At 41.8% G+C, this 12,772-nt stretch overlaps 1 protein-coding gene across 4 annotated transcripts in view; it reads right to left on the bottom strand.

Annotated features, from left to right (window-relative positions):
• Window positions 1-11,826, bottom strand: part of SPTLC1 (serine palmitoyltransferase long chain base subunit 1) — a 58,376-nt gene extending 46,550 nt beyond the window's left edge. For all 4 annotated transcript variants that reach the window (XR_011323261.1, XR_011323259.1, XR_011323260.1 and 1 more), the window contains exons 1-3: window positions 11,684-11,826; window positions 9,635-9,742; window positions 788-882 (exon numbers count right to left, since the gene is read on the bottom strand). Coding sequence is in view for 1 of the 4 variants with exons in the window: in XM_069776350.1 (XP_069632451.1) it covers window positions 788-882; window positions 9,635-9,742; window positions 11,684-11,746 (266 nt within the window). In the remaining 3 variants the exon portion in view is untranslated. The remainder of the gene's footprint in view (window positions 1-787; window positions 883-9,634; window positions 9,743-11,683) is intronic.
• Between the last annotated feature and the right edge of the window lie 946 nt (window positions 11,827-12,772).

The following is a 12,772-nucleotide window of genomic DNA, read 5'->3' on the forward strand; positions in this document are numbered from 1 at the left end:
AAGGCAGACTTTTCCATGGTGGCAGAACCATCAAAATGGAGCTCCTTATGAAAGCAAATAATTGTGCTCTGTCACTAAATTATTTTAAAGTATTAGTGTCACTAGAAGGATATTAAGAATGCTTATATTGTAAAAGTTACTGAAATGAACAAATCTGAAGCTTCTGAAAGAAATTTCAAAGCAATTTCTGAAATACTGTGACTCTTGCCTAAGTCAGCACTCATTTTAAAAGCCTCGTAACACATAAGAAAGTAATGTTGAGCCATAATTTCCTCACAAAACAACTTTGCCATCAAGCATCTCCACTTCTAGTTGTCCAAAGAGGAACAACTTTTCATGAAATGCCAAGTGGCTAGCCATAAAATCAGTTTATTTTGAAGTGATTTGTGATGACAGTTTCCCCCCAACCCTTACACAGAAGTTGGTAATCACCTTTGGAGGTCTAAGTCGATGTATATAAAAAAATAAAACAAATTACTATCAAACAGTACAGAGCTACAATGAAGGCAAAGATGAACTGTCTCTCCCTCCACCCCCAATATTAAAAAAAAAAAATTAATAACAACGTTTAACGTAAGAAAGATGCTCTTAATAAGATAGTCTTGATATTGTTGCAAAAACAAGACCATCTCTTCAGTGGCAAATTCAGTCATGCTACCTAAAAATGCAATTCATTTACAAAAGGTTTTAAGGATATGGAAATGCTTAGTAAGAAATACACTTAAAATACTTGATGTCCATGTTTTGAGTTGAAATAAAAAACATAATTTATTTTCATTACATTTACCCTGAAACAATGTTGTAGTTGAGAGCTGGGTGATCTTTTGGAACAGGAGGTACAAGAGGCTCTGGCTGCCATTCTTCAATCAACTCTTCTTTTTCCTAGGCAGGAGAAAAGAAACACTGCTCAAAAAGGATTTCCATTAAAAAAGATTATGTGCTAATAAACAGTTGGTAATAGTTGTATGAGAAATTATGTATGCTAACGTAAGTCACCTTTCTGAGACACTCAGAATTGGCATTACCTCAGTATGTTCAATTGAGGGGCTCTAAATTTTTCAGAGAGGAAGAGATGTAAAGAAAGATAACCAGTTGTGCCTGTGCATTAAAGATCTCATGATATAGTAATCAAGAGAAGAGATACTAACTTGGTGTCCGTACCAAATTTTAGTCAATACTGTTTCATTCAATCTATTAATTCTGCAAGTCCTCCTCTACAGTTTATGTAATTGAATACAAATTACATAATAATTGAATATCAATTGCTCCACTTTATATTCTCAAGTCTTCAACAGCGCTGTTTAAACAACTGGGGCATTAAAATACTTCTGAAAGTAACACATATGTGAGCAGGGCACAATGGAGAAAACCTGCCAAATGCTCAAGAAATGGTAACAACTACTAAACCATGTATCTCCCACCTAACCATGGAGGAATACTGAATGCATATTCTTTTTCAAAGTGCTTTAAACTATTTGGGAGAACCTCAGATCATTTTCCAAAGGACATGCAGTGGACCAGCATAACAGGTGCATTAGACTAGATCCACATCAATTAGCAACCATTCAGGCAAATCACCAAAATCATCCTTCATATCACAAAAGCAGAACTTTCCCAGAGGATTATTTAGTAGTACAGCAAGATACACCTAATAACATATTTAACACACTAACTTTGAATAGTATGATTACAATGTGTTTTTATTTCTCTATTATTTCAAAAAGCAGCAGAATATTTAAGGCTACTTATTTCAATACCAAAGTATAAATTCTGCAATCGATTTTTGAAAACACCACAGCAATATCTTTTCCCAATTTTATTTTTTCCAAATACACTTTTCAAAGCCTTCAAAGTACAAAAGCAAATGAAAATATGAAACAATCAAAAGGAAAAACTACATGCAACATATGCCTCCTGCATTTTCATCATTTTTCTTTTACTAAGCTAATGAATAACTTTGTTTCTAGGTATTTCCAGAGTACTAATTAATATCCCAGGAGTTCCACAAAGGTCTATCTCAAAACACAAATGGAAATTTCAATAGCCGTGTAATTCAGAAAAGATCCTTTTTATGTAAGCATAGTCACTTCTGTTTCTAATATATTGCAGATGTACTTTAAACACCTTTTTATTTAACTTTCTCATGTTAGATTTCTTACTGAAATTTAACCCACGGGGCATATATTTTAAAGGAAATAAAATGCCATTCATATGTGCAACAGAATTGAATATATTCAATATTTTGAAGTGGCTACACTTATGTTAGAAAACGTGCTTAGTTTCTTTAGCCACCATAGGACAGACCCCAGCTGGAGCCTTGCATGCAGTTGTGTATGCATTGAAATGCTGTTTCACATATTAAGGAAAGCATTAAAGTAGGGGGGCTTATTAATTTACCCTGTACTAGAGCCACTCATGGCATGTCAAATAGCAGATTTGAATGCTTCAATTAAAAAAATCCAAACAGATAACTGAGCACCAGAGAATAGAACAATAATATTACTATTGACTACTACTCATTACTGCATTCTATTATCAAACATCATGTTTGACATGACTCAGCAAATACCTCAAGAACCCTATGGGAGAAGATTACCAGATGATACACCCCATAAAGGTTAACATCCAACACAGTACCAAAATGGTGGAAAAGTAGTAGCCAAATTCAGGTTAATCTCAGAGTGGAACCACAACCATATCCCTGTATGCTGAGCTCCATTGATCCGAGACAGAGAGTGGCAATTCCATCCTCATCTCAGAACCAGTACCAGTGCGCATCTCTATACCATACCACTATTTGAAAAAAAAAGTATCAAAGACATAAATTAACACTAAGTGTGCTGACCCACAGCACTGCAAGCCAGCAGTGGCTACAGCACAGTCCTCTCCCAGTCACAAATACACTCCTGTTGCTTGTGTTGGCATAGGCAACCAGACAATAACCTTGTCCAGAAAAATGATCCAGATGAAAACTAACTCAGCAAAAGCAGGATGGATGTATAGCTAAACTAGATCCTACAACAAACTAGTTCTAACCTAGACTGGCTGATGCTACTGGGAAACCATATCTGGAATTACAGTTGCCCAGTAGTATCTTACACCTTTTCACAAGAGTTCAAAAAAAACTTCTGAAAATCAGAAAGCAGGATGCATGCTCCTGCAGCTTTCACTCTGCTCCTACAACAGTTGGTGTTGAAAGGCCCCAAATCCCTTATGTACAGTATAGCTTGCATCAACAGTCTTGTTTTCATTTTAGAGCACAGGGTCAGGGGTTTTTTGGGTTTGGTCGTTGTTTTTTGTTTTAATTAGAAAGCAGAATAAATCAGGTGAGAAGTGGTGCAGCCTGTCAGTTATGGAAAGATAAATAAGAAAAGCATTAGATGACATCAAATGCCTAAAGGGGAAAGACTTAGGAAGCATGGTGTTTCTTCTGTTTAAGACCTGAACACAAATAACATATGAACAGCTTTTATACAACATAGTTCAAAGGCAGAGCAGGCAACATAACATACCTCTTCTTCAAAGAGGGCAGAATTAAAGCTGTGCAAGTCTGATATTTTTGAACTAAAGGTACAAAATATCACCAAGCAGCTTAGCAACTGATACACAGATTCAATTAAAATCTTTTTGTTGTGGAGTCTAGCAGAAAGGAAAAAGTATTTATAGAAGGACACTGTAACTACAATAAATTAGCATAGTACAATTGCAGTTGAGATCTGTGAACATAAAGATAATGAGTAATTCCTAATTACTACTTCTGTCTCCCATTCATACTAAGTTGTAAGAAGTTTCCATTCTTCCCTTTGAAGTGTTTGCAGCACAGAAACTAACAGCATAGGTGACAAGCCACAGATGAGATGTGGCGATATCCTGATTTTTTTATTAGCACAAAATAAAATTTACATGAGAAGACTAATCCTCATTTCAAGCAACACCATTTCACTAATTCTAGCTCACATTCATTCTCCTCCTTCTCCTCACAAGGTATTTTGCTTTTTGATGGGCACAGGAACGTAAACAACAAACAATTGCATCTTCATGTCTTATGTTTCCACATGTACTTAGCACAGGCAGTAGCCTACCGAAAGCTTCTGTCACAGAAGTTCCTTTATTATGGTGGGGGATTGGAGATATTGGTGATTAAAATGAGTACCAATCTCAACCTAAAATGGCCATCTGCGATGCAGATGGGACAGTCCATACCCCTTCCTCCTACCATTCACCAAATATCTCAGTACACTGTCCTGTCCTGCTGACTTTTCAGGGTAAACATGACCATCTCCCTCTGACCAAAAATACAGAGTAGAAGCAGGCTTTCATACAGTTACCCCTCATTCAGAACAGCACTTATCTTCCACCTCCTAAACAGGCACCAAATTTCAGACCAGTATCAAGAATAAAAATGTAAATTTTGAAACATATAGAGAAAACAGATTTTAATTCACAATTTAACATCCTCAATATACAGTTGATTTGCTTATTTCTCCTCAGTTCACTGTACTGAAAATATCCACTTGAAAAGAATGAACTCAAAACTTTCAATTTCCACTCTCTCAGGCTGTCACGTAAGTGAACTCATCTCTCAGCTCTTCACCTTTCCCTTTTATAATTCCTTTTAATTTATATAGACATAAATGTTAAAAATATAAATATCAATATAGAATTTATGTATTTTATTTTTATGACTAATATACAATACACATGAAAATATAAGATATAAAATGTTTATAGGTATATTTATAAATTATAATATACACACCTACTTATACATTTGTGCATATATATAAATATTTTAAAAATATTTATCTAAATACACACATACACATATATAAATAAAATGGGTTTGGGTGGTTGTATTTAGTTGGTTGTGGTTTTTACTTTCTAAACACTAGATGCCTTGGGTAAGAGAAATACTTGTGTGTAAACATATCCAACCCAAATTTTTTTAAGAAGATGCCTTGCTGACCCTTATTTTTAAGAAAAGGTAGCAATTATGTTCATGAAGACGGTTCCTAGCTAGCACTAGTGTTTTGAAACAGTGTCATACACACATCTGTGTTGATATCCAAAAGATGAATAATATTTTTTTATTTGCTGGTCCTCAAATAACAGGTCTTTAATTTCACAGTATTTATAGAATCATATATCAGCATGGCATAAATTGGCACAAACAATGGGCATACCAGTTAGAAATTTCTCTCTTTCAAACTATGCTAATATTTAGGAGAATCTTTAACTACATAGGTAGTCTTGGCTCAAAATGACTGAAAACCTTTACAAGAACAGACTTCATCTGCTCTTCCCTGGAGAACAACATCTGATCAATCTCTGAATGCTATTCCTGCAAGAAAGCGTTCTTGTGGTCTACAGTATTTCTCAGCCATGCGTTAAACATTTGTCTCTGACAGGAACTTTCCAGTCTCCTGACTAATATTACTCTAATAAAACTGTTCCCATGCTACTACAGCACTGAAAATTCTAAAACAAAAAAAAACCCAACCATTCCTCCCATCCACAAACGGTAAGACATGTCTCCTACTAGGACTTCAGAGATTTTGAAAGAAAAGCTCAGTATCATTTATTGCAGAGTGAAAGACACATAAATCTGGCGGGCAAGGCTGGAGAGTGGGCTTGTAGCTAAAGGATGCCATTCAATCTCCCACAGCACACTTCAGTCCTTAGTGGCACTTTGCTGCTTTTCTATAGATTTTATTTGGGGTGAAAAGCCCCTAAGAATCTATATGTCTAGCACCCTATCTGGCCACAGACTTATCTGTACTTCCCCAAAATCCCAAGCTGTCAGGAACTTACAGTCAAAGAGCAGTACTCCACCTTTTTAGTTAATGATTTGGGAGATCTCATTATTTTGGAACAGAACCAATAGGAATACCTACAAACACTGTTATTAAAGGATGACAGACAGACAGACAGTTGAAAGACGATTCCTGCACTGGATTTCGTAGTACTCTTGCTACACATTTGACTAAACGCAGAAGCCACCTTCAGGGTGGATTTCTTCAGTGTTTTAGAAGTGTGACTCCTAAGTGCACTACGTTGCATAATATATCATCAACCTCTGGTTCCCCAGGACAGACTGGTCCTGACAGATCACATTCTGATGGCTGTGCAATAGTGGTATTTTCTGTAATATTTATTACGCAGAGCCAGCTCTCCTCTGGCAGCATCCCCAACAATAATTCACAAAGAAACTCCAAGTATCATTACATGAGTGGCTGACATAAAGGCAGCCTAAGCTCCACCACCTGAGCAAGCCTATCTCCAGTGCCTGTACCTGAGCAACCCAGTATTTCCTTCTGGTGTGGTAAAGGCTGGAAATCACAGCATGAATCAAACCAGAACAAATCAGAAGGCAAATCAGCAGTCTCCTCGCTGAACAGCAGGCACGTTACTACACACAGCTCAACACACACACAGAAGCCTGGCTGTGTGGGATCCCACACTGTACGAAACAGACTGTACTGCGTCTGGCTGGGATGGTATTAACTTTCTTGATAGCAGCTGGTATAGCGCTCTGTTTGAGATCTGTGACCAAAACAATGTTGATAACACACCAATGTTGTAGCTCGTGCTGGACGGTGTTCGCACAGTGTTCAGGCCTTCTGTATCTCACTCTGCCCCCACAGTGAATAGATTGGGGGATGCACAAGAGGTTGTGAAGGGACACAACCAGGCAGGTGACCCGAAGTAACCAAACAGATATCCCATACCATATAATGTCACACTCAGCAATAAAAGGGAAAAGAAGGGATTCAGGAAAGTTAGCCATCTTTTGCTCTGGAACTGGCTGGCTGTAGTGAGCGATTGCCTTTGCATCGCTTGTCTTGTTTCTCTCTTCTTCCACTTCTCCTTTGCTTATTAAACAATTTTACCTTCACCTACAAGTATTCTTGCTTTTACTCTTCGTTTCCTCTTTCCCTGTCCCACTGGGGGTGGGGGAGAAGGTGAGCGAGGAGCTGTGTGGTGCTTAGCTGCCTACTGGGGTTAATCCACAACATGGACCAGCGTCAACTATCTGTGGATTTTTAGTGAAGATTAAGGTGGGTTTTCTTTCCCCCACAGCTATTCCCCTACACAAAATAAATGAGCTCTTTTCATAGCAATTACTTACATTGTAGAAAAAGAGATGGAATCACTCCACACCTCTGATGTATCAGTCTGCTTAAGTCCTTCAACTGTAGAAGACTTATTCACACTTCCATTTCACCGTTGTATTTATGCTTACTTTCAATAAGCTATCTGTAGACAAGACATTCCCTTCCAAATACAGTTCTTCCTATAGAAAACACTGCTTCCATCTTCAGGGGTCAATGGTAAAACCAATTAGACTAACTTAAATCTCCTTCATCGTCAGCCAACCTGAACATACCATCAGACCAAAGAGCACTCCCCCATACTATTCTTTTTGCCATCAAGATCCAGCTAACAAAGAGCTAGAGTGGCAGATGTCTTCAATATCTCGAGTCAAAGCCTTTGCTGTAAGACAGCTCTTAGCACTCTCTTTTTTTTTTTCTTCTGTGCGTTGCAACTGTGAATCAATGTATCGAGTATCTATACAATGCAATTCTTGATCACTTGGACTTTTTGCTAGTATTCACATTGGATCCACCCCTGAAGCTCAGTAAAGTTTGTATAAATCTCATCGTAAGTATCACAGCAATAATGTATTTGCGTGCTTCTGTTCTTCAAAAAGCCTGCTACTGCTGTCCCACCAGTGAACTTTACTATTGTCATCCTGCAAAAGCAGGACTGTTATTAAGCATGAGCCATTTCTAAATGTTTTTCCCCCTTTTGACCTCCTTCTAAATGCCTGCTTCCACTGAGATGCAGCAGACCAGCTACACTGCCATCTCCCAATTGCTCATTGCCTCCAGTTAAGAAGATACAGAACAATTTTCTTCCCCGCATACCACTGTTCCAGATTTGTCTGAGCACTTTCTTAAACACCTCAGCTTCAGCAAAATGGTCTGTTAGTGAACGAAGGAGGTGACCTGCAACTGGATGATAACATTCAAGATGCACATAGAAATATCTGAGTGTAATCCTTAGTCTGTAAGGAAGAGATAGTTTTCAGCTTTTTCAGGTCACCAGTTATGCAACAGTAGCAAAGAGCCTTTTCCCACCATCTACCGCAGAGGGAATGAATCTTTCAAAAGAAAAAAGTTATCCTCCAAAATATCAGAGATCAAAACCATCTGATGCATAAAAACTCTACTAAATGAACTATCATAGTTTCTGAATGGACAATCAGGGGCTACTTCAAAGCTGCAGCATGTCTTCATAGATGATCTGAACATTCGACGCTTCACCACACTGGACTTCCATTTGCATTCACTCCTCCTCAGTATTCTTATCAAAAGTAGCAAACTTAAAAAATCCCAGGATCAATTCAAACCCTTCCAAGCACAAAACTGAACTGGCATTTCTTGATTCCCACTCAGCTCACTTTTTGCCTCCAATGTTAAATGCCTCCAATAAATACCTGCTAAAGTGTACCCTAGAATGCTCTAAGCTCATTTAGTAAGTACTCCCCAAAAGAGGACACTGCCTGCAGATTTGCTCGCATTTAGAGCTTTCTGCCTATAGTCCCTGCATCCTGTTCACTGATGCATTACACTGCGCTCACTGAGCCTATACACTTAACAGGTATCCTTAGCGAGAATAAGATCAGGAAGCATGCAAGTGTTTGGTATATATGGGAATGACAAGGTGACACACCCATAAATGTTTCACAAACCTTTCTCAGTACCATGAACAAATTCCAGTGTTTTATCCCATTCATAAAGGGTACCATTCCTCTGAAGTTCTAGCAAACTAAGCCTGTTTGCTATACGGGACTTCAGATCATTCAGAACAACCTCTCACATATACAAGCTGGTTGTCTCATTAAAATACATTGCTACAGTTCATCTTTAACTGAGAAAAATTCCTGCGTCCTTGTTCACCTCACTATTTTCACATTCAGAGAGTGCATCCAATCATGCCTTGAATATATCCAATGGCATCCACTGACATTACGCAGCAAGCCCAATTACAGACCACATCTCAGACAAACTAGTCCAGGGACACCTCCAAAACAAACTCTACTCATTCCTGATAGCCTCCAGCCAGAAATCAGGGAGAAATTCCAGTCTTCACAATTACAGCCTTTTTTTTTTTTTTTAATTTGAGAGAACTACATTGCAAGAGAAGAAAACTGCTGCTAAACTACAAAGTTTTCTGGAACCCACTTAACACAGATACCACATGTATGGACTGATCATTTTCCTACTTGGTACATTCTTACAGTTCGTTTTGTTTGGTGTTTTCTTTTAGTATAGCTTCCATTTTTAAAAAAGAAGCCATCCATTGAGTAGAGCTAATGCCAGCTTTTCATAGCTTAGCAGTCACAGTCACGTCAGTTCTTTTATATTTCTCAGACTCTCAAACACAGAGCTACTTTAAAAGCACCAACTGAAGCGTTTAAGCAACGAGCAGTTTCTTAGCCCAAAGTAAGCTTACCCTTTGAAATACTAAGAAAAAAACAGCATGATTTGTGATGCAGCAGCAGTTCAACAGCCAAATATATCAATAGCTATAAACTGTTTCTCTAAAGAAAAATATTTTTCCACCATACCTTAGGTGTTAGATCAGATCGCTCTTGAAGCTTGTATGTCTTGGAGAAAAGAAGTCTGATTATCCACAGAATTAGAATTCCTTCCAAAATGAGATGGTAAGCAGGAGCCTGAAAACAAAAGCACAAAAATAAGTCTACACAGAATTCTATTTGAATCGGTGCGACACTACACAACAGTTCTGTCTCTACTAGTACGCTCAGAAAAAAACCAAAGCTGATCATCAGCTGATGTGTATTTCTAAATCAGTAAAAATTATATCAAAGTGGATTGCTTTGCAACTACTACTTGTAGCTGTTAACTTGCATTTGAATGGATTTATTCTGTTGTTAATAAACAAGACACACTCTAAACTGATAAGTGTTTTCAGTTCCACACATGCACATAAATTGAATATTGCGAGTAAAGGCAGGTAAGCTGTATGGCTTGCACCAGTATCTGTGAAGGTAGAAAGCTTTTGCAACAAGCAGAAGCCTCCCGAGAGCTTGAAGGTCTGTGTCATCTATACACACCCACTTCAAACCTACATTCTTACAGCTTATGGTCCACCAGCAGTGACAGCTACTATTATTTATAAAGAAACCTAATCCTGTTCTCATAGCCCATTTTTGTTAGTTTCACAGGCACTTTGAGCAGGTATAACCCAACACAGTCACCAGAAGCAGTTTTGCCCCTGTGTCATTGACTTTCTTGAGTGGACACAATATTTAGGAATATATACAGCAAAGAGTGTTGAACCAAGTTAAAATCAGCCTCTTTGGGTGCTTGGAGGGAGGAAAGTCAGTCTCCTCTGGCAGCACAGCTCATTTAAAATAGATGTGGAGTTACGGCATCAGCATTTGACACCTAGTTTTAATGATGGGTTTAGTTACTCCATTTCAGAAAGGCTCCTGTCTACACTGTGGATGCCTACTATTTTTAAAAGACCCAATGTGTACACACACCAGTGCACTCGCTCTTCAACTCGGCGGAAGAGCTCCCTCCCACACATGAACGTTTTCTATCGGGATCTGACCGCCCAACAAAGGAAGTGGAACGCACCACACATCCAGAAACTAAACGAATTTGAACACAAGTTTTTAAAACCAGTAAGGAGTCCTACCGCATATCAAACCACGAATAATGAATTTATCGGTTGCAGAGTACTTTTCAGTTCACCAAACCTATTAAGAATACATACGTACACCGTGACATCTAAAGAACACACAGTGTTGTAGCAAAAGAAGTCCACACAAGCTACTTCCCTGTGCTTTTCAGTGCCCACAATTGCTCCGAATTCAGCATACAAGACTGTGCCACCAGCCTGAGTAGCTAAGCGCTTCTACATCTGTACGGCAAACCCTAGCATAAATCCTTAAAAAGTTACCAACCTTTGCCAAAGGAAGGGAGGGAAACAGGCTGTCGATGCAAGAACACCGCCTACCGTCAGGACATCCTTTTTAATATCACGAAACAAAGCCTGGATACAAGCATGCCACGCTGATCCCCTCCCGGAGAGAACGCAAGCACAAACGTCCAAAAGTTGTGCCTTCTTTCGCAAACAACGTTTCTAAGTTACAAACCCCGACCTTACACTCCAAGAACACTGTGACGCTTATCAAGGGCTAATGCCCCGGCACACACCTTAAACGTAGCCTTGTCGACGGAAACGGGGAAAATCGTACGCGCGTGCCCCTAGTCTTCGCCCGCCTACACCCGCGCACCGCTCTCCCAGGGCGGTCTCGCACGGGCGGCACCCATCCGCAGCCGGATCCCGATCCGCGGCGGGCAGGGCCCGGCCGGGCCCCGCACCGCCCCGCCAGCCGCCACCCAGCGAGGCTGGCCGGTTACCCGCCCCGGCGGCAGGTCCGGCTCTGCCTTCCCGCTCCCCGCACCCGAAGCCAGCGGCCCAGGGACGGGGCAACTTCACGCCCGTCACCCAAGCTCCGACAGCCACGGGGGGCGGGGGGGCCGTCCGCCTCGGGGCGAGCGGTGGGAGCCCTTCGCCACACCCGCCCGCTCAACCCCGGCGGCGGGACAGCGCCCCGGGCCCGCGCGGCCCCAGACCGCACCTCGTAGAAGGCCTGCACCATCTCCACCAACACCCACTGCTGCCCCATGCCCGCCGCCGCCATGGCCGCGCCTGCCCGCTTCCGCCTTCCGCAGCCTGCCTGGGCGTGGCCGCCGCCGTACGCCGACGTCGGGGGCGGAGGGGCGGGGCCCGCGGCCGCGAGAGAGCGCCCCCTCCGGCCCGGCGGGAGCAGGGCGGGCGGCCCGCTAACGGCCGGGCTATGCGGCCGCCGGGCGTGCGCGGTGCGGGCGTGGCACCGCCGCGGAGGGCGCGGGAGGAGCCGCGGGCGTGGGGCGGCTTTTCTTGGCTTCTGTAATGGTGGCTTATAAAGAATCGCCTTTTCTGGCCGTGCTCCTGCGCGGGTGCCTTCGCGGTTACTGCTGCCCGCCGCTGCCGTCGTCATCACAAACGGCCGTTTTCTCTGGCGGCCGTGGTGGGGGAGAGAGGCCGGGCCGGGGAGGCGCTCTCTCCGGCGCTAAATAAATGAAATTAACTGTAAGTTGAACTTGCGTACGAAGACAAACCCGGGTGCGTTGGCTGGTGTGTAGTTCCCCACTCCGTGTCAAGCGTGGCCCTGTTTGTTGGATGCGCTGGCGTAGCCTTGGCATCCCTTTCTCCACACCCGTAGGCTTCTTGGGCCCCACGCCGTCCCAGGCTGGAACCGGCCGAGGGGGAGAGCCTGTGCTTTGGTACCTCATGGCACGTTATGCTTGGCTGCCTCTGTACCTATTGCTGGTGACATCGTTGCCGTAAGAAACAGTTTTTCGGGTACTCGAACGGTATCTGATCGGACTTCAACAGCAAAAGCAAGACCAGAGTATAGTGGAAATAATGAGGAAATTCAAATAAGAAGAGAAATTACGGCTTCAAGAGATTAGCCAAAGTGCGCAGCCATAAAAGCTGAACGTTGTTGGGGAGAGAGAAACCCCATGAAGAAGAAGAGTAATGGTTGAAGACCTTGCACGGATGCACCTGAGTGTGGGGAGGTGACTGAGTCTCTGCGCACAGCTGCGCAGGACTTGAGCGACTGCCTGAAAGGCAGTGGAGAGGAGGGGGAGCTGGAAAGACGTTTGCTTAGAAAGTGAGGTAG

The sequence above is a fragment of the Haliaeetus albicilla genome, chromosome Z (genome assembly GCF_947461875.1).
Source record: "Haliaeetus albicilla chromosome Z, bHalAlb1.1, whole genome shotgun sequence".
Taxonomy (NCBI): domain Eukaryota; kingdom Metazoa; phylum Chordata; class Aves; order Accipitriformes; family Accipitridae; genus Haliaeetus; species Haliaeetus albicilla.